General features: G+C 40.8%; 1 protein-coding gene across 2 annotated transcripts in view; it reads left to right on the top strand.

The window, feature by feature from the left end:
- Positions 1–22,326, top strand: part of CSMD3 (CUB and Sushi multiple domains 3) — a 1,180,750-nt gene that overhangs the window by 315,089 nt on the left and 843,335 nt on the right. For both annotated transcript variants that reach the window (XM_075920204.2, XM_075920205.2), the window contains exon 5: positions 21,621–21,828. In XM_075920204.2, the coding sequence (XP_075776319.2) occupies positions 21,621–21,828 (208 nt within the window). The remainder of the gene's footprint in view (positions 1–21,620; positions 21,829–22,326) is intronic.

The raw sequence follows: 22,326 nt of genomic DNA on the forward strand, positions 1-22,326 counted from the left end.
TTCCTCAATATTTATTCCAGGTAGTACATGGCACCCACTCTCACTTTGGGGAGGCACTATTGGAAAACCCATTAGCTCTGTAGAATTGTACATGGTACAACTCAAAAGAGGAAAAAAGATTGAAATATGCATATTCAGCAAACATAGGCAACAGATCTTATGTAGGTAGCCCACTATCATGATAACTGAAGGGGAATGCTGTGACCAGGCTCTGTAATTCAAACCCCATCCTCTGAAACTCTGAGAATGATCTATAAACTGATTTCAGTTAAGGATTGTTTCTTTTTTCATTGTTGGGTACTGTCCTGTTAATGTGAACAGCTGATTTAGAAGGATTCTATTTTCTGAAAGAATATACATTTCACATATTCAATACCAATAGAAAAGCATGATATTTGAGCATTTTGCTATTTTGCCAGCTGGGAAGTTACTGTGACAAAGTGCCAGCACTGCTTCAGAAATTGCCTCAGAATGGCAAAGATGGTCATCTCTATGTTCCAGTACAGAGAGTCACTGAACCTTCCAAATTCACTTCATCTGGGAACACAACTTCAAATCAGATTTAAATTCTAGCATTGAATGGGTTAATCATTTTTTTGTATTATAGCCTACCTGCTGTTGTATTATGGTGAATTGCTATTTTGCTGCTCTTTCACAAGCCAATTCCATCTGACAAAACACACTTCAGGAATCAGGATAAATACAGCATTCTGTAGTGATAATAATAGAGCATCACAGCAAAAATAACAACACAAAATTCTGGAAGAGCACAGATGCTTGGCTACAAGAGAACTACCAAAGGCTCTTAAATATTTGGTTTTAATTATTGCATAGAAAACAGATTTGTCCATTTTGAACATGGCTGTGAACTTCTTCAAATGTAAGCAGACTGTAGCCTGATAAATGTTGGGAGAAGAGAAAAAGAGGTGACAGCAATCATAGTAATGTGTCTGATGATCTCTTCATTAGAGCCTAAGTCCTATTTTTTGGTTAGGAAGTAAGGATAAGAAATAATTTGAGGTGGGGGTGATGTAATTTTAACCATCCTGCAAGCTACTGCAGAAATACAAATTGGATAAAAATATTGAAAGCATTTTTTTATCATCCGCTATTTCATATGGAGATAAAAGTGCAGTTTCTTTTGCAATAACTTCTGACATTCTGGGATTAGAGACACAGATGAGCAGAAGGATTCAAGCTTCTTTCTTAGCATGTTTCCATTTATAGAATGTGTGTTGTATTATAAACCTGAATCTACGAACTGTAAATTTTAGAATTTTACTTTTTTGAACATTTGCATTTTAATTTCAATTCCTTAAATATTACTTTTATTTTCTGTATTCCTGTAAATGATTAATTATCAGAAGCCTTATTGGCCAGAGAATACATAATGATCACCATTTTGAATTCAGGCTCAATTGGTAATAAGGGCTGATTGTGGTGATCAATGTCAAATGAGCCTCAGGTCATCTGTGTTCTCTGTGCCTGAGTCTCTGTAGCTTGGACTCTGCTTAGTTATTGATACTTGTGCAAGATTGTATAAAATTCTGATATCAAATATTTCTGCTCATACACATTAGGCAGAAAGGGTATAAGATTCTGACACCAATTTTTCAGAACTAAAGAAGGCTACACAAAGTCTGTAGCAGTAAAGAATGAAATCTTTCTTGAGCCCTTAGAACAGGTGATCTATCTTAAGTGAAATTTCAGTGTCCCTATTACAGCAGCTATTGGAACTGTCCAAAGCCTGCATGAATGTGCAAGTTAAGGGTCACGGATAATGTACCAGTAACAGTTAAAATACATTATAATCACATCCCAGGCAGATCACTGGTTAAAATGAATAATGCAGAATCCCAAAAGCCCTCATGTATTTGGTGTCTGAAGAAAAATGACAGGGTGAACCATAGGGTAGGAATAACAGAGAATGAAACCCAGGGATATATTTTTCACTGACCTTTCTTGGGACCCAATTTTAGAGCTAGCATCATTTTTCCATTAGACCGAGTGCAGAATGCAGCAGGAACCCAACTCATCACCATTTTTAATAGTAATTTCATAACCTTTGAACGACAAATTGAATAGTCTGGCTCTGGTGCTTTTGCCGTTAAGTGTTTCAGAATCCAGAAATAACAGGTGTTTGCCATTCCTAGTGTGAAAACAAATTTCAATCAGAGACTGTTATACAGAAGCATATTCTACCAATCAATTTTATATTGATTTATTGTGAAATGGGGCATTTTCACTCATTTTCCTTCTTCTTTGCACTGAGTCATTCTTACCCATAAATCCAACCCAAACAGCTAAGTTTTATCCTCCAGAATCAAATAAAAATTAATAGAAGAACAAATTTCATATCTATTTTCAACTTTTTTCTCTTTCTGTTTCATCTCTACAATGACATAACCCTTCTAGATGAAAGTTTTAGTTTTTTATATATAAAATAAACTTTAAATCATGGCAGCATGACAAAATACCATCTGTTTTTTTAGCATATACTGGCTCACAGCAATGTCTTTCTTCTGTATCTATAAACCTTTATCTGAAAGCACATCAATGCTTTCCATCACAGTAGAATGCTCATAAATCACCACAGTTCAAAGAAGGATCGTAAAACTAAATCTGAAAATAATTTTCATACATATCGTCTAGCTGTGAAAATGTCTTTGCCTACACAAACTTCTCCTAGGTGACTAGTATTTCCCACCTGAATATCTTTAAAATGAACAATGTTTGTATGGAGTATAATTCATTATTCAAAGCAAAGCAAAGCAAAGTGAAGGTTTCATCATTGTTTACTTCTTGCCCTTCTTAGTTCTGTCTGCCTCCTTCCCCCTGTACTGGAAGTGAGAGCTGATACTTCAGTCTACATCACAGTTGCTGGATGGAGTGATGTGGAGTGAAGTAAGAGAACCAAAACTGGGGCTATGGTATTACCTCCCCAGCTGCACCTCCAAAACTTTCCTCTGCAACCCCCAGAGGGATGTGCTCCACAGTTTGGAGAACATCTAAGCTAAATGGAAGGTACCCAGACTTAATAAAGGGAAGAAAGCTGCTCTGGCAGCTAAGAGAGGGGAGCTGTGGCAGAGCTGCTGAAAAAGCCCAAGAGGGAAGTAGTTTTGCAGAAGCTGCCAGAGAAGTAGTCCTCAAATTCAGAAAACACAAGATCAAGAAGAGGACCAGTGCAATCCCTTGAACTCAAGTGGAGAGACTCAATCAGCAAAACTTGAGAGAGGCTCATACGGTGCCTAACAGAGAGGCTTGAAGTTAGATAGAACTGATAGAAAATTGTGCTTAGTGGGAGTCTAGGTGGAACAGACTTTTCTTTGGGCTGTTTTTGTTTTATGTTAATAAACCAGTCCCCAAGAAGGTGATTTGTTCTTGGACCTAAGCTTCTGTGGAGTATTCCTGGAAACCCGTGAAGGGAAAATTGAGGAAGTTAATGACAGAGCTATGCTTGTCCAACAAGAGGAGCTTTAGAGATTCCTGGAATTCTTATGAGTGGATAGCAATCGACATAACAGGATTGTGACATAGCCCCATATGACAAAAATTCATGGTACATGTGCTTCTTGAGTACTCTGTGCAGATGTGGTCACCTCATTTCAAAAAATATATACTGGCATTGGAAAAGGTTCAGAGAAGGGCAAAAAACTTATTAGGGTTATGGAATGGCTGCCATATGAGGAGAGATTAATAAGACTTGTACTTTTCACCTTGGAAAAGAGATGACCAAAGGGGGGGCCATATGATAGAGAGAGAAAATCATGTTTGGTGTACAGAAAATGAATAAAGAAGATTTATTTACTCCTTCCCATAAAATAAGAACTAGGAGTCACTAAATGAAATTAACAGGCAGCAGATTTAAAACAAACAAAAGGAAGTACTTCTTCACACAATACAAATTCAACCTATGGAACTCTTTCCTACAGGATGTTGTGAAGTCCAAGACTAAAACAGGGTTCAGAAAAAGAGCTAGATAAATTCATGGAAGATAGGTTATTCATGACTATTATCTGGAATGGGCAGAGATGGTGTCCCTAACCTCTGTTTGTCAGAGCTGGGAATGAGTGATGGGGAATGGATCACCTGGTGATTACTCTTTCTGTTCATTCTCTCTTGGGCACTTGGCATTAGTCACTGTCTGAAGACAGGATCCTGGGCTAGATGGATCTTTGGTATGTCCCACTATGGCCATTCTTATGTTTTTTATGACATTCGCATATGTAAACTAGAGAAATAAGGTCTGGATGAAATTAGTATCTATGGGTTCCAAATAGGTTGAAAGACATTTCTCTCAGATCAGTTATATATATATATATAGATAGGGTATGTCTACACAGCAGGTCACTTAAGTTGAAATAGCTCAATTTGGCTTTTGGTGCTATCTGCACACACAAAGGAAGAACACTCTTCCTTCAACTCCCCTTACTCCTCATGAAATTATGTTTACAGAAGTCGGAGTAAGAAGTCCTTCAGCTCACCATTATTTTGAAATAATGGCTTGCTGTGTAGACGCACTCTTTACAGCATTTTGGAATGAGTGGGACTGAGCTTCCCAGAGATAGAGGTGAGAACTAGAGGTGCAGTGGATGCTGTCCACCCCAGTTTTTGTGCAGAGTCCTGCACCAAGAGTACCAGCGTTCCTTGGGTCCTGGCTGCAGGACCTGTACCCAGGGGTCTTTTCCTGGCTCCACATGCAGGGGCTCTGGTTACAGTACCCACTCCTGGGGCACTGAAAAAGGGTGGAATGAGGACATGGCTCCCAGCCCCATGCACAAGGCTCTTCATGAGGAGGGGGATCCCAGTTCCCGCTAGTGCCATACAGGGGCTCGGTTCATGTCCCCAACCCTGGAGTCATTTTACATAACGTCCTTGTTGCTGTGGCCCCACACACAGGTCCCCATCTCAGTCCTATTACCTGTGAACCTAGAGCCATGATCCCACTCCAGTCCCAAGCTCTGGAGAGTGGGGGGCACAGACGTGAGTTAGGCAGGTGAGGTAAAGTTTGCGTTGGGGACCACTGGTTTCAGAACCCCCACTAAAAATATGTTCCAGCACCACTTCTCCCAGACATGTTGACAGTGCTCACCATAAAGCTCTCCCCCTGAGCTGCAAATTTAAAACAGTGTCCATGCAGCCATTTTTAGAGTAGTGGTGTGACTGTCACTGGACTATTGACCCTAGCTGGGAAGCTCACTCCCATTCACTCCAAAATAATGTGACAACATAGCCTGTGATTCTATGAGGAAAGAGAAATCAGCATGAACATAAATGCTCCCATTCCCACATTTCAAGGACTAAATACAGACTAAGGCCCTGCTCTTGCCAACACTTACACATGTGCTTAATGTTCCATTCTGTAGGACTAGTCTGTAGGGGTCAATTGCGGAAGAACTTTGTATGTGCCAGTTTAGGGATGTTGAGGCCTGCGTTCTTTCCCCCCTTTCCCTTTTCCCTATATCTGATGAGCCAGAAGAAAGTCTTTGGGAACATATACTATTTAAGATAAGCATTGTTGCCAGTATAGCAAGAACAAATATAAGATAAAGGTAAAGGGCAAGAACACATAAACAATTCTGTTTACCCTAACAACCTGATCACATAAACAAGGCCAAAGAACAAGTAGATCCAGAACAGAACCAGATCAATAACTAACAACTAAGCTCTACATCAGCACATGAGTAACCCCTGGAAATTTCCAAACTGCAAAACAAGGCAAGAGAACTGTATTTAAGGCTGCACAAAGAACAGCAATTTGGACCTCACCAATGGGCTTTGGGTACCGGCGCCTTGGAAGCTGAGACAACCTCCCACTTCATCCGCAGCCTACCCAGGGTTCCAGGCTTGCAGGAAGGGATGTAAGATATGCCTCTTGTTTGTTATATTGTTCTTCCAGTTATGGGGCACAGCTGTTAGCTGTCAGGAAATAAACTACTTATGTTTGACAGATACCTGTGTGGTGTCCTTTGGGCTTTGAGAACCCAGTGTCGGACCTTAGACTTACTCTTGCCGACTTCAAGTCCCACGTTACAAATTGGAATGATTAGAGTGCATGATAGCAGAAATCTCATCAGAACTCTTCATTCTCTTTAGACTTTGGCCCAACCAGGCAGGAACCATTTGAAGAAGCTGCTGTTATGAGAATCTTTCCATGTGGGGGGCAAAGCCATAAGAAAACATCTCACAAGATTTCAGTATTGTCAAGCCATTTTCTGACTCAAGCTTGAACATGTCTATTTTGATCTTTAATGCATGTATGTATCCATTACATATTGAGGGCATTTTTATAGAGAGAGGCAGTAAAAGAGCAGCATTTCTCCCTCAGCAAGATTTTATCAGCTCCATTTGTAAAACCAAACTTTAGTGCAACCTACCTTCAAAAGAAATGTTTACACATATTTAATTAGGTGTTTTTAATACACAAGCTCCTATCCCTGGCAGTGTTTGAAATGAAAACTTTTGCAGCACTATCAACATGAAAGTGAAATGACTTCAGCTATTTTCATGGTCCACACTGACAGCATATTTAAAAGTAAGATGTAAAGAGTACAAATATCATAAAATATAAATTTATAATCTTTCACTTTTAATACTATTTTATAATATTAGTGACAGATTTCTTTTGAGAACTCTAACGTATGTGTTCAGCACGCAGCTTCTTGCAAATGGCAATGCTTATCAAAAATATGTGAAGCAATCTGTAGGCCATTTTGCAATTGTTTATCCCTTGTTTAGCTGAAATTCAAAATTTCAACAACAAAATCTAAAAGTTCACATTTTTCACTTTCCCTTGATTATTGTTTGTGGTGCAGATGCATCAAAATAAAAATATTTCAATAATTGTAAATACATTTACAAGTATCAGTGTGGAGATGGTAGGTATTAGTTTAAGCACTAAGCGGACCAATGCCAGGTTTTCAGAGTGGGGCACAAGACAAAAATATGAAGGAAAATTTGGACGGACTTAAAATAGTTAACATATGGTGATAGGCATTTTATATGTGCATAATCTGAACTGATATTTTTTTAAAAATCAGATTTTTTCAAATATAAATACATCAAAATGGGCAGAGTAATAGACATGCACTTTTCCAATAGAAAAATAACACATACTAGTTTATACTTTAGGTAGGAAAGTGCACTGATATTAGAAACTTAAATGGCTTAATACAAAGATGATTTCACTAATTTCAATGTCTTCTTGCAAAGCATAGGGAGACATGTTATTCCCCCATGACTGTGTTTTTTTCTCTATTATTCCTTGTTCTGACTACTGCACTTCTGAAAGGAAAAATATGTCCTAGAAATGATTTTGGTGTATCTGTAAATAGTACAATTCATGATAATTAAGGAAAGCATTTTTAATGTGGCAGTAGCAAATATCTTAAATGTCTCCTCTATGGAAAACCACACTAAAGGAGTTGGTGGCTGAAGTGCTGCTTATTGGAGTCTTTTACTTTGGAGATAATAATTTTAAATTCTAATGCTATCCTTTTTCAAGACTCTTGTCAATAGTGCATGTCTCTGAACATGTAGTAAATTAAACACTTGAGCTGCCTTTCTACAATTTTTAACCAAATGATATTGTGGTATTCTCTTGAAAACATGGAACCTAAAAATCATGCACAGTGTTCATTTGAACAAATTCAGACATGGATCCTTCCTGTCTATTGCAGATAGAATTGAATATTGATTATATTCATGATTTAATTTGTGTTTCCATAAATGATAGGAAAATTCTGATTAGAAAAAAAAGAAGAGTTGCCTTGAAATCAGAATATGTCCAATGGGCAATTTGACAAGGTTTTTTTTTTAATAAAATAAACAAATACCAAAATGGAAGAAAAAGCCAGAATTTCCCATGAAAAAAAAATTCTGAACAAAATCACTTTGATAGTGTCCAAATATATCTTCTGTCTATATTGAAAGCCCACAGATTTTCTTGGTTTTCATTGGAACTGTGCAGAATGTAGTGGAGGGGAGTGGATTTTGGTTATCAAATTTTGTATAAGAAGTTGAAATCTTATGCACAAAGCTGACATTTCTTATGAAAAATAGTTTAATGATAACTCATTTTTCAATTAAGAAAAGTTTTTAGTAGCCCAATTTTAACGTAATCAGTATTTTTAACTGAAATTCACCAAGGACAATCCAGGGAACTACAGACCAGTCAGCCTTACCTCAGTCCCTGGAAAAATCATGGAGGGGATCCTCAATTAATCCATTTTGAAACACTTGGAAGAGGGGAGAGTGATCAGGAATAATCAACATGGATTCACCAAGGGCAAGTCATGCTTGACCAATCTGATTAGCTTCTATGATGCGGTAACTGGCTCTGTGGATATGGGAAAGTCAGTGGATGTGATTTACCTTGACTTTAGCAAAGTTTTTGATACTGTCTCCCACAATATACTTGCTAACAAGCAAAGTGAGTATTGATTGGATAAATGAACTGTAAGATGGATAGAAAGCTGGCTAGACTGTAGGGCCCAATGGGTAGTGATCAACAGCTTGATGTCAGGTTGGCGGTTGGTTTCTATCAGAGTGCCCCAAAGATTGGTTCTAGAACTGGTTTTGTTCAACATCTTTATTAATGGCATGAATGAGGGTATGGATTGTACCCTCAGCAAGTTTTCAGATGACATTAAGCTAGGGGGAGAGGTAAATATGCTGGAGGGCAGGGATAGGGTCCAGAGTGACCTAGACAGATTAGAGGATTGGGCCAAAATAAATCTGATGAGTTTCAACAAGGATAAATGCCGAGTCCTGCACTTGGGACAGAAGAATCCCAAGAATTGTTACAGGCTGTGGACCAGCTGGCTAAGTAGCCATTCTGCAGAAAAGGACCTGGGGATTACAATGGATGAGAAGCTGGATATGAGTCAACAGTGTGCCATTATAGCCAAGAAGACTAACGGCATATAAAGTTGCATCAGGAGAAGCATTGCCAGCAAATCTAGAGAAGTGATTATTCCCTTTTTTTGGCTCTGGTAAGGCCACATCTGGAGTATTTTGCTCAGTTCTGGGCACCCCACTATAGAAAGGATGTGGATGCAGTGGAGAGGGTCGAGCGGAGGGCAACCAAAATTATTAAGGGGCTGAAGCACATGACCTATGTGGAGAGACTGAAGGATTTGGGGTGGTTTAGTCTCCAGAAGAGAAGAATGAGGGGGGATTTGATAGCAGCCTTTAACTTTCTGAAGGGAGGTTCCAAAGAGGATGGAGAAAGGCTGTTCACAGCAGTGATAGATGGCAGAACAAGGAGCAATGGCCTCAAGTTACAGTAGGACAGGTCTAGGTTGGATATTAGGAAAAACTATTTTTCTAGGAGAGTAGTAAAGTATTGAATGGGTTACCTAGGGAGGTGGTGGAATATCCATCCCTAGAAGTTTTTAAGTCTCAGCTTGACAAAGCCCTGGCTCGGTTGATTTAGTTGGTATTGGTCCTGCCTTGGGCTGAGGGGGCTGGACTTGCTGACCTCCTGCGGTCTCTTCCATCTCTATGATTCTATGATTCTAAAACTCTGAGGACTGAAACCAGTCTCCATCCCACTCTCCCTCCTTAAAAGACCATGAGAACCTTGACAACAGATGCACATTTTTGTGCTCCTTTGCATTTTGGGTGTTTTCTGACATTGTACTGACGACATTCTATTTCAGTCACAACCCAATTCTTTGAGTATGGACCACTGGTTCCTTAATCCTCAGGCAGTCCTCAAGTGGGGCATGTCCACACTAGGGAATTATTTCAAAATAATAACTCCTGAAATAACTATTTTGAAATATCACATCCACACTACAAGGCAACATAGAAATAGCACAGAATTATTTTAGAAATAATACAGAAATATTGCATACACGCTGATTGGAGCCTGCATCAGATTTAAAGCTCCTGAAAGCACTCCAGGGACGGTACCAGTAGGGCAGACACTCCTGTAGCTGCTTGCTGTTGCTGGCTGAGACATGTATGTAAATGGGTTCCTCTCTACAGTTGCATCTCTTGTGCCAGTCTGCTGTTGCCTATCCCCTCATAGGATCCGAAATGGATGCCGTGTGCTTTGGTTCCCCTTGAGAATGCCGCAGCACTTCCAGCATGGAGCCGGAGCTGCTGCACAGCAGTACCAGGCGCACAGGCTTTGTGCTGCATCTCATGGTGCAGTTCATCCAGACAGCCCAAGTGCTGCTTCAGTACAGCGATGATCAGCCAAAAGGCAGGTCCTGGTGCTTCTGCTGCAGCAAATATCCTCAATCCCCTACACACTGGGGAATGCTGCTTCTGGCAAAGGGAGACCTGTTCTGACTGGTGGGACTGCGTCATCTGACAGCAGTGGGACAAGCAGTAGTGGCTCTAGAATTTCTGCATGCGGAAGGCTACTTTCCTGAAGCTCTGTGAGTTGCTCGCCCCTGCTCTCAGATGATGGGACACCTGTAGGAGATCTTCCATCCCCCTGTTTCCATAACCCTATGGAAACTTGCAATGTCGGACAGCTACCACTACCTGGGGAACCAGTTCTGCGTGGGGAAATCCACGTTCAGGGCAGTGATTCTGCAAGTAGTCAAGGCCAAAAACACTATCTTGCTGGGAGTGTCGTCACTCTGGGGAACATTGACCCCATCATGGATGGCTTTGCTACCATGGGCTTCCCCAACTGCAGTGGAAGCCATAGATGGTACACAAATCCCCATCCTGGCCCCTGATCACCATGCCTTAGATTATATCAACAGGAAGTTGGACATGCTCATATGCATCCTGGGCAATGCATCCTAGCCCTTGCTCCCTTGGCTGATGAAGCCCTACACAGGCAGTCTGGACTCCACCAAAGGGACTTCAATGCCAGGCTCAGCAGGAGTCACATGGTAGGCCTATGTGCCTACAGCTGCTTAAAGTGGAAGTTCAAGAGTCTCCTCACCAGTCTGGCCCTGAGTGAGCAAAACATCCCCTATATAGTCGTGGCCTGCTGTGTGCTTCACAACATATGTGAGAGCAATAGGGAGACTTTCCTGCCAGGGTGGGGGGCAGAGGCTGATGAGCTGGCCAGGGCATATGAGCAACTGGGCACCCGTGCCATCATGAGAGCACATTGGGCCTGTGCTCATCCAGAAGGCCTTGAGAGTCTCTGCATTGCCCCTCTGTGCCTTTCCTCCCCTACTTCTTCCTTCCCTTGCTCTCCCTTCCCACCTCCCCTCCCCTCAAACAACAACAAAAAAAAGCCTTTTTGTTTGGAAAATACAACTCTGATTTTTTTTATATGTGAGATATACAACAGGGGAGAGACTAGGGAAAGAACCTGAAATGGGAGAGGGGGAAGGAGGAGGAGGGTGGCTCAGGGATGGGGTTGGGACTGGTGCTTGCCTGCCTTGGGTACCTCAAGAGGATTTGAATGCTTGATAGGTCACACTGCCATGTGTTCAGAGACCCTGGCTCCCCCTGGGGCAGCTAGGAGGAGAAGCCAAGGGGTTGGCTATAAGGAGTTGTGGGGGATGGGCCGTTGTGGGGGCAGAGGCAGGGGCAGGGGCAGGGAGATGGTTGGTGGTACACTCAATGCATGTGTCCATGCACTCCATGACTGATGTGGAGGATCATGTGGCCTCGTGCTGGCATGACAGCTGCTCCCATATGGCTTTCCACTTCTCCCAGTCAGCCCGGTGCTACTCAAAGTTGACGGCCTACTCCTGGTGCATCTTATCGAACCCCTGGATGAGGGACTGCAGATAGGCCATCTGGTCCCGCAGCAGAGTGCACTCTGCTCTCAGGCCTTAGTGTAAGCCTGTAGGAGATCTTTGATTTTCCTGAGGACCTGGTTGAGGGTCTGCACGTGTCTTTTTTTCACCAGGCTGGCAGGCATACAGCCATACACTTCTGCATTCCTCCTCTTGCCGTGGCAATCCTGGAGGTTGGTCTCCTCTTCCCAGACCTCGCTGAGGTCCAGGATCTCTGCATCAGTCCAGGCTGGTGCCTTCTTTTGTCCCTGGCCAAGGGCATCCAAGGGTGCAGTGGGAGGTGTGGCAGCCATTGGGGGCACAGAGGGGGCACAGAGGGAGCACCCGGATTGGCCATGGCTCCCACAAAGGATGCTGTGTGGCATGAGGCTGGGAAAGATCTCCTGGTGCAATAAGCCCTTTTCCTTCTGTCTGCAGCTTTAAACTCTGCAGAAGAAGGGAAGCAGTGAAGCTGTCAAGTGTGTGGCCAGAGCAGCCACAAGGGCAGCTGAGAGAGGTCTCTGGAGGCCAATTATTTCAAAATAGCAGCAGCTGATCATCTACACTAATGCTATTTCAAAATAACAATTTCAAAATAAGCTTATTCCTTAAGAAAAGCAGGAATTATTATTTTGTGATAACCAACCTGTTATTTTGAAATAATGGGCTTAGTAGTGTGGACACTCTACCTGTTATTTCGGAATAACTCCCTAGTGTGGACCAGGATGAAGAGACCAGTTGGCCCACTGTATCCACCTGCAATCTTTGGGAAATATAGGGGTATGTCTACACTTGCAGCCTAATTGAAACTAGGGCTGCAAATGTAGGCATTCGGAATTGCCAATCAAGCCCGGGTGCCACTTTTTGAAATTTACAAGCCCAAAGTAATCGTCCATGTCTACACGTGGCAGTGAAACGGGCGTTCGAAATAAAGCCCTAGTTTGAACTACCTGTTATTCCTCCAGCAATGGCCAGCTACCGTTGCTATCCCGGAAATGTTTTTTCAGAAAAATTTGGGTTGCCTCCCCACAATTCAACATAATCACTGAAACATTTCTTTCCAGGCACTCTACTGCATTAACCTTACTATTTGCTGTGATGAAATCTGGAATGTTTTAATGATAAAATAAGTATTCTGTAATAGGAGACACTGCTATCTTGAGAAGAACTCTAAGATTTACCAGGTACCATGTGAGCAGCAGAAGAGTTGGAGGCTCATTCCCACATCTTGCTGCTACTGAATGGGGGTTAATGAGACAATTGATTCACATGAAGCACTTTCAGAAGATGGATGAGGAAATGAACTATGTGCCCAGGTTTTCAAACATAGTTTCAAATAATTGGCCCCGTTAACTGTTTGTGGAAGATGCAGATGAGGAGTAGGAGTCTATAGACTGGTTCCCTTACTATGGAACCCGAGTTGACTTGCACATTTACTATTTACTTGGAGCTTTTTTATATATATATAAAGTCAACAGAACCCTCAAATACATTGTAATTCCAAGTAAATAGGTTTCAAAGAGTCCAAATTTCAATTGGTACTACAATTTGTTAGAGTACATTTTAGTCCACTTTACTTCCTGAGTACCTCTAGATATATTTTGTGTTGTAGTTGTCATTATTAGATCATGAAAACTGAGGCCATTTATTTAGAGGAAATGTGTGAAGATTTCAGCTTCCACCAGTTCAGTTTCTTTACTGCAAGAATGGGGATTCTCCAACCAATTAATTAAAAAAATAATTCAGGGTTGATTTCCTGGGTAAGTATATAGTAGGCATAAAATCATGAAACTGGGGTGCACATATGAATATGAGTATTGGGTAGGCACAGACCAAGTTTGGAACTGAAAAATTGAAAGCTGCCCAGATACAAACCTACAAATAAAGACCCATGGAAAATCCAAAAAGCAGAATATTGTGTTACTGACACTGCCCTGCTTCTGTATAAAAATCTGCTGAACTGTGATATTTAAGGAGGATGAGGTGAGAAATAATTGAGGTGCATTTTCAGTCAACCCAATTCTGTGTTTCATAAGAACAATGTGAGAAACACATTTTAAAGCATTTCACTTAAAAAAGAAGGCAGCTATTAAAAAAAATCTGAGGTGGAAATCCTATAGGCTTATCTCTAGTATAGAGTGACTTTTGAAAGCTAAATTACAAACTTCTAAAAAAATATTTACAATTGAAGTGCTGGCATGACCTTAACTAAAGTCGTATGCATGGTGTCTGTGTAACAAACAGAATGCTTACTTATACATATGAAGGAAATTACTGCTTGAAGGTGATAATCTCATTTTCCTTACCCTTGACTTCAGATTTTAAATGTGATTGCTGGTTGCAAAATTCATTTAGATTACACTGATAGAATTTTAGAGCAAAACACTTTTACTGTCAGAATCTGGATTACAGCTAAAGGGTAATAGTCTTGGAAAAATATCAAAAAGTATACTCTACATAATTATATCCCATATCCATTCTATTTCATTTCATCAAATAATCATGAACTGTATCCTAAAAGGAAAACAAAATAACTTTGATTTAAAAACATCTGAAAATACTTACAATTGTGTTCCATATTATACAAATGTATTTTGTAGACATAAGTGGTTAGTTTATATTTTAATTTATGCTAAATATAAGGCAGCAGGGGAAAGAACATCACATTGTTCTGGGACAAGTTTGATTTTGAGCTGTTTAATTTTTTTATTCTATTCTCTGTTGTCAAACAGAAATGTATGGCACTTAAAAAACCATATTGACAGCACCTCTCACAGAAAAATGAAACATACTTTAGATTTCGCTTGGAGGGAGGCAAGTAGAGGGGTATATGTGCATTATATATGTGAGTGATGGGGTTTCTAAAGTTGCTTTTAAAATTCCATGATATAAGTAGTTATACTTATTTTTTGAGTATTGTCATTTCCATTGTAATGTGTGGCCTAATTCATTGGCTGAAGCCTTAGGAGAGAATAGCATGACTCAGGGGTTGGTGAAGCACTTGTGGCCAATTAGCTGTTCCTCATTATAAATTAAAGTAGCCTAAAAGGTGCTTTGAGTTACACCAGCTGACAATGGCTTTGAAAATTCAGCACAACAGACAGGGACAACTACTGTGTGTGAAAGTCCCAGTCTGGTCTTCTACGCAAGCAGTGCAGCGGTATCCCCTAGGAACCATTATGCAAATTCTGTTATTTCTCCTTCCAGTAGGATGATCCTACTTTGTCATTTACAGAGATGCTTTGTACCAGTGGTGCAGCATAAAATAGTTGCGGTGCACTGCAGAATCTGTCCTTGCATATGTCAAACTAGAAATAGAGCTTTCTGGAAATGCTCACATACTTAGGGTATCTGTCTAGCACCCAGTATTTCCTATATTATCCGTAAGAACCTTCCTTTATAAAAACCTTTATTAACTTCAGATGAAAAATACTTTGAGACCCAAGTGGTGTTGAATGTAGAGTTTTAAGAAATTAAAATTAATACTATTATCAAATGCTTGAGGCACCAGAAGAGCATATTCCTTTAAGATTACTTTAACTTTTCTATAATTAAATATACTCTCTCTAAAAATTGGAAGAATAAGAAGGGTGAGATCTAGCCCTAAGTACATTGAGCAGACAGTAGCCATCTAATCTCCTCCATAGTGCATGACAGAGATCAGTATTATGGAGGAATTCATGGTAGCTCTTTCAAATGCCCTCAGATTCCCTGGATGGGTTCTGTTTGTTACTGTAGGAGCCACATCAGAGTTACCTAGGTATGATGCGAAGACCTTGCTCACATAGTCTTTTTAAAGGAGAAAAGGTACCCAGAGTCTTTCCTTATTCTCTGTATATCTGTTTTATACAGTCAAACTACACAGAGGTTTGCTGTTACTCATTATCTTTGTTATTTTCAACAAAGTGAATTATGCAATTATTTTTTTAACTGTTCAGTGTAGTGTAAATACCAAGGTAGATTTGATGGCATGATACACTCCATGTGCTGATTTACATTCCCTCCCTCATTCAGTGCCCAGGGTGGAGTGCTCAATTAATTAGCAGCTATTTAATGTTTTGTTTTATCCTCATTGTTCAAAGTCTGGCTCCAGACCTTATTTAATGGGAACTAATCAAACCCTGCTGTAGAGGCAGAATTGTTAAATTCCTTGTTCTCTTTCTTGTATTAATATTTTAAAAATATTTTTAGCATCTGTTGAACAAACACAGTTATTATTTCCTAATTTCTGCTGCTCTATACAATCCCTGGGGCAAAATTTCTCCCACCAGACCTGCTATTTGATTCCTGCAGTGAGGAAGCACCTTCAACTTTGATTCAATGAATACTAAGACTGCTGGGGACTATTGTTCCCTCTAGGATTTTCCATCTATGAGCGGAGTGAGTTTTGTCTTGTGCACCAATATGGAGGTCATGTGAGCTTATATATATAAATGTTATGGAAGAGAGAATACTAAAACAGACCTTTCCCAGGCACAAATAATAAACAGCTATTAAATCAGAACTTTCATCCAGGCATCCTTATTATCAGGGCTTGACGATCACGATGAAAACCACTTGCCAGCCCCACACTGCACGTGCGTGAACTGCTGGTGAACGGGAGAACCAGTTGAAATCTACTCGCCATGGGCAAGTAGATCAGAGGATTTGTTGAGCCCTGCTTATTATTATGACTGACTTTAAGTGCCAATGTGTACTGTATCATACCATCAGTTACAGAAAAGGTAAAAAGACATCACTCCCCCCACATACCTGCTGAGTTTGAACAATAAGCAAAGACTTGTGCTGTGCTGCTACACAACAGCAGTAATAAATGGTGGCAGAAATGGTTTCCTTGGCAAAGAGCAATTGCTGCTGTTCTCTAGGTTGGCAGAACATGACCTGCAACAAATGAACAGTTTATAGTGCTTTGCAATGGCTAGAGATGGTGGCTGCCACAGTTGGAGCTGGGGCTGCGTCCTATTCTAAATCACAATTTAGAATAGGCATGCACAGAAACTGATCAGAGGCCTTTCAAAAAGATATGTTCTAGCCCAATTAGAATCATGTGGAATTTGATATGGGAATTACTGGGCGAAATTTTATGCCTGTGCTATATAGAAAGTCTGTTGCTGTGATCATAATAGTCCTTTGTGGTCTTAAATTTTATAAACATTACCTTCAACTCATGTTATTACTAGTTTGATTATATTAGGCCAAATTCTGCTCCAATTTGTACTTGCGTAACTGAGAGCAGGGTTTGGACAGCTATATATGGGCTAGATCCTGCAAAGTCTTTGCTAACTCCCACTAAATTGTGTAGAAACTGTGAGTGATTGGCACCTCACAGGGTCAGAGAATGTGGGTAGTAGCTAAAGTAACTGATACACTCAGGCTATGTCTACACTCGCGGCTTCTTGCGCAAGTATGGCCGTTCTTGCGCAAGAATCCGCAGAGCGTCCACACTGCCCGCCCGCTCTTGCGCAAGGAAATTTACATTACGGCGTGGTAAAAGAGGGCTTCTTGTGCAAGAGCTATGCTCTTTTTTAACAGGTGTAAGCCCTCTTGCGCAGGAGCTCTTGAGCAAGAGGGCAGTGTGGACGCTCGGCAGGGATTTCTTGCACAAGAAAGCCCTATGGCTAAAATGGCCATTGGAGCTTTCTTGCACAAGAGAGTGTCCACACTGCCATGGGAGCTCTTTCACAAAAGCACAGCACGCACATGGCAATGTGGACGTTTTCTTGTGCAAGATTTCTTGCACAAGAACCATTGCGCAAGATGTTCTAGTGCAAGAACCCGCTAGTGTAGACATAGCCTCAGTGTCTTAATCATTCTCCAAAGTGTACTTATTCTTTCTGCAGAATTTGAACACCTCTTCTCTTCATGAAGCTATTGTTTCTCGCTGAGCCACTATGACGATGAATCTCTTCATAATCTAATCTGGCAAAGCCCTTGTTTTTTAACATTACTTTTAACTCTGGGATCCAAAAGAAAAACAAACATCTTCCATAGACTGCTATTTTATTTTAATCTATTTCTGTTCATCCAGGGCACCATTTTCCCTAAAACCAGCCCTGCAGGTAGATGTCCAGAACTCCTGCTTGCAAAAACATTTAAGAATTCAGGAGATTGGATATCTGCGTAGGGTTACACAGGACAATGTTAATTGGCTAACACCACCATGTGGGAAAAAAAATATTCATCAAATATAGTCACCTTCACTGTCAGGCTTCTGGATTCTCTTCCTTCTATTCTCCTTATGGGAAGGTTTTGATATTTTCATATTACAGTGAGTGGTTGTCTTATTGAGTGGCAGTTACCAAGTAACTTTTAGTGACATTCTGTTTAGCCCTCAAAAGGCACATTATAATTTATTTATATTATAGTCGCTTCTAAAAACCCAATGGACATCAAGTCTAAGGTATTATGTTAGTCATTAGAGATACACATGATGACAGAGTGGGTGCCTGGTTCTAGAGTTAAATAGACAAGACAGAAATGATATATTATTTTAATTTTACAAATGAGGAAAGAACAGATTATGTGACTTGCCCATGGCCACAAAGAGAGATTAGAGATCTGCATTCAATTCACAGCTATTCAGGGCTTCTTCACATGGTAGTTTTTTCCCTAGTTATGCTGCTATAAACTATAATTGTGCTATCAGCGTGGTTCTTCATGCAACCACTCTTGTTCTGGAATTAGAGTGTCTTTTTTTTTAATTCAGCTATAATGTCTTCCAGAACGACATAAGAACTTCTATAATGGCAAAGGAATTTCCACAGCAAGGGTTACACCAATCTAACAATAGCAGTTTAAATTCACACCTTTTCTTATACTGGTATCACACTCCACCAACTAATGATAAAATTGACTTTCCTGAAGTTGAAAGCAATTTTACTTCATTGTGGTTTATATATGAAGTTGGTCAGAAGTTGTTCAAAATAATGTTTTCCCACTGTGGAACATCAATTCCTCAAAATCCAGCAGACACCCCTGACACACGGCCCCAGCCACCGCCAGAGCAGCTGGAGCAGCCACCCCCACCACTTGGTTCTAGCCGCTACTGGAGCAGTGGGAGCAGCCACCCCTGCCACGCGGCCCTGGCCACCACCAGAGCAGGCAGAGCAGCCACCCCTGCTATGCAACCGGGCTGCCACTGGACCAGCAGGAGTAGCCTCTGCTGCTGGAGCTGCCCAGGTCACGGGAGCAGTGCCCCTGACATGCGGCCCAGCCACTAGAGCAGGCAGAGCAGCCACTCTTGTTACACAGCTCTGGCTGTCACAGCAGCCCCAGCTTCTGGAGCAGCACTCTGCCACAGGGTCTGGCTACCAGAGCTTCCCTGGCCACCGGAGCAGCATCCCCACCATATGGCCTGGCTGCCAGAGCAGTCACCTGCCATGTGGCCCCACCGCAGGAACAGTATGGGCCAGGGCAGGCATGGCGGCTTCTGGGGCTGGGACCACGGTACAAAAATAGCACCACGTCCACAGCTCCAATTCTGACATATGAGGTGCATATGAGGTGCCCTTTGTGCTGGAGCTGGAGCCACAGTGCTATTTTTAGTACTGTGGCAGAAGCCACCATGCTGCCCACCCTGCCCACAGCTCAAACCCTATGGGGAAGGGCTGAAGTTAGAACCAAGGCTACATGGTGGCTTACCAGCTGCCCCCGGGGCAGGACAGTTACCCACCACGTGGCACTGCCCTGGAGCAGCTGAGTAGTCACTGCATGGCTCTGCTACAGAAGTGGGTGGAAGGCAAATTCTTGGTACGCGCCCACACAGATGTGCACCTTAGATGGGGACCCTGCCAGACTGAACCCCAAATTATATTTTATTATTAAAACTTGATCATATAAACAGTTTAGAAAAACTTTTAGGGTGTGTCTAGACTACAGGGTTTTGTCGACAAAAGTGGACTTTTGTCGACAAAACTATACCTGCATCTACATGGCCACCGAGTTCTGTTGAAAGTAACTGTCTTGCTCTGTTGACAGAACTGGCTTTAGTCTAGACGCTCTTTGTCGACAGAGGCTTTGTCGACAGTATCTATCGACAAAGCCTGTGTTGACAAAAGCCTGTAGTCTAGACTTACACTTAAAGATCAAAATTATCGTGTATACTTGTTCATAATCCAAAATTTTTTTAGAAAAAAATGCCACTATGAAGAACAGGGGTCATCTTAGGAATGGGTTCTAAAAGAGGCCGAGCAGCAGTGGAAGACCTGGCATGAGCTGGGACACAGGAGTCCCAGCTTGCACTAGGTCCCAGATGCTGCAGCTCTGCCTTTTAAAAGGTGTAAGGGACGTATTGAGTATTGACTATTATTCAGGGCGAATTCAGGTTTCACTTTAATTGACCATAGGCAGGGATTCCTTTGATAATATATCTCATACATTTGGATCATAAAGTTTGAATTACTGTGATGAAAACTTGGCATTTCTTTATTGAAAGGCAATTCCATTTTAATTGGTAGCATTACAATCTCAATGTATCTTAGCTCACAGAAATACTTTTGACAACATTATGGGTAAGACACATTTCAAAGCAATGTTTCTGATGTGTCACACAAATACAAGTGTGTTTTATTTAGTGGGGAGCCATACTACATCAATTTCTATGAACTCGTATACCATGAAGGCAACTTCTCACAGGCGTAGTCCTGTTGACTTCAGCAGGACTGTTTGTGTAAGTCAATCCACAAAATGGTCATGAGTAAGTTATGGAATAGAGTATATCTGCAAGAAAGAAGACCTGTAGTTATTTGAAATATATAATCTATAGAAAAAGTCTTTATTAAAATATTTCTGCTGTAAAAATCATGTGCATGGAGGTATTAGGGAGATGACATTAAAAGAACTGTGTGAACAGTATTGTTCTGAAAAGTGATGTGCATTGACTAGTTTTGCACAGAGAAGGTAATTGAAGAAAGTCTCTGCTTACATTTATATAAAGTACTATTAGCTACTAATCATCAAATGATTACGATGAAATTAGCAAGGGGTAGCAAGGGTACTCATGCTACTGTTAGCAAAATCTCATGTTTTAACGCTATTTATTCCAAAAATAAATGCTGGATGATACATATAGGCTATGTCTAGATTGGCATGATTTTCCGCAAATGCTTTTAACAGAAAAGTTTTTCCGTTAAAAGCATTTGCGGAAAAGAGCATCTAGATTGGCACGGACGCTTTTCCGCAAAAGCACTTTTTGCGGAAAAGCGTCCGTGCCAATCTAGACGCGGTTTTGCACAAGAAAGCCCCGATCGCCATTTTCGCGATCGGGGCTTTTTTGCGCAAAACAATACCACGTCGTCTACACTGGCCCTCTTGCGCAAAAGCATTTGTGCAAGAGAGCTTTTGCCTGAACGGGAGCAGCATAGCATTTCCGCAAGAACACTGACATTCTTACATGAGATCGTCAGTGTTCTTGCGGAAATTCAAGTGGCCAGTGTAGACAGCTGGCAAGTTGGAAAAACTTGCCAGTCTAGACGCAGCCATAGCAAACTGGAAACGCTAAGTAGCAAGTTTAATATGTTTGATCCAAAACCAGTTTTGATTGAAGCAGGAGCGAGAACCGTAATAATATTAATTTGAGGTTTTTCGTATCATTTTTCATAACAATGATTAGTAATATTTTCAACAAAGTTGTATAAAAGTGGATTCGAAAACTTTTTGTTGAAATAATACTTATTTTCAGCACAACTTAAGCAACACAGTAACTATTTGTTTTTGATAGTGGGTAACAGAATCTTTACATGGCATATTTGTGATATATTATAAGTATGATGCACTTAAAAGTTTTAAAACTATTAAAACTTACTTTAGTAACAAAGGCAGTTTTACTTGAAATGTGGCAATTTCATAGCATTCATTTAGTAACACTTCATAATTTTTTCTTACACAAAATGTGGTGGTTTTGTTTTTGTATTTAAACAGCTGAAGATGCATGTGGAGGAACAATGAGAGGAACCAGCGGCATTATCTCCAGTCCCAATTTTCCTAATGAATATCATAATAATGCAGATTGTACATGGACCATTGTGGCAGAGCCTGGTGATACCATTTCACTCATATTTACTGATTTTCAAATGGAAGAAAAATACGATTACTTGGAAATAGAAGGTTCTGAACCACCAACAATATGGTAAGTAAACTGGTGCTATTTTGAAGCCTATGAAGGAGAGAGAATATGTAGGGATGGTCCTATAACCTTTACTCGTGTCAACACTATTGCTTTGCTGAAGTAAATGGGATGATTACTTAGAAATGCAAATTGATTCACTGATTAGAAATGTAAGCCAACTTCTAAATGCAGAATATCAAAAGGAAGAACCATGATAGACTCATCCACCTGCTTATATTGTTGGATAAATTTAATTTTTGCTGCATGCAAATTAAACTACAGTGCTATTGATTATCACTGGGTGTCCTAATGTAGTAAATCAGGATACACTTGTCTCACTACATAGTGTGCTGGGATAGGTGTGTATCTAATATTGCATTGATCCAACACTTAGCATCCTGGTTTATGTGATGTATCTTTCTGTACAGAAGAGACCCAATGTACTCCCACTGACTCTCCTAATGCAACTCTCTTCCCTTCATGCAGAACCAAGTTGTCCAAGTCCTGATCTTCCAACAT

This window comes from Pelodiscus sinensis, chromosome 2, assembly GCF_052426305.1.
Source record: "Pelodiscus sinensis isolate ZL-2025 chromosome 2, ASM5242630v1, whole genome shotgun sequence".
NCBI classification, from domain to species: Eukaryota; Metazoa; Chordata; order Testudines; family Trionychidae; genus Pelodiscus; species Pelodiscus sinensis.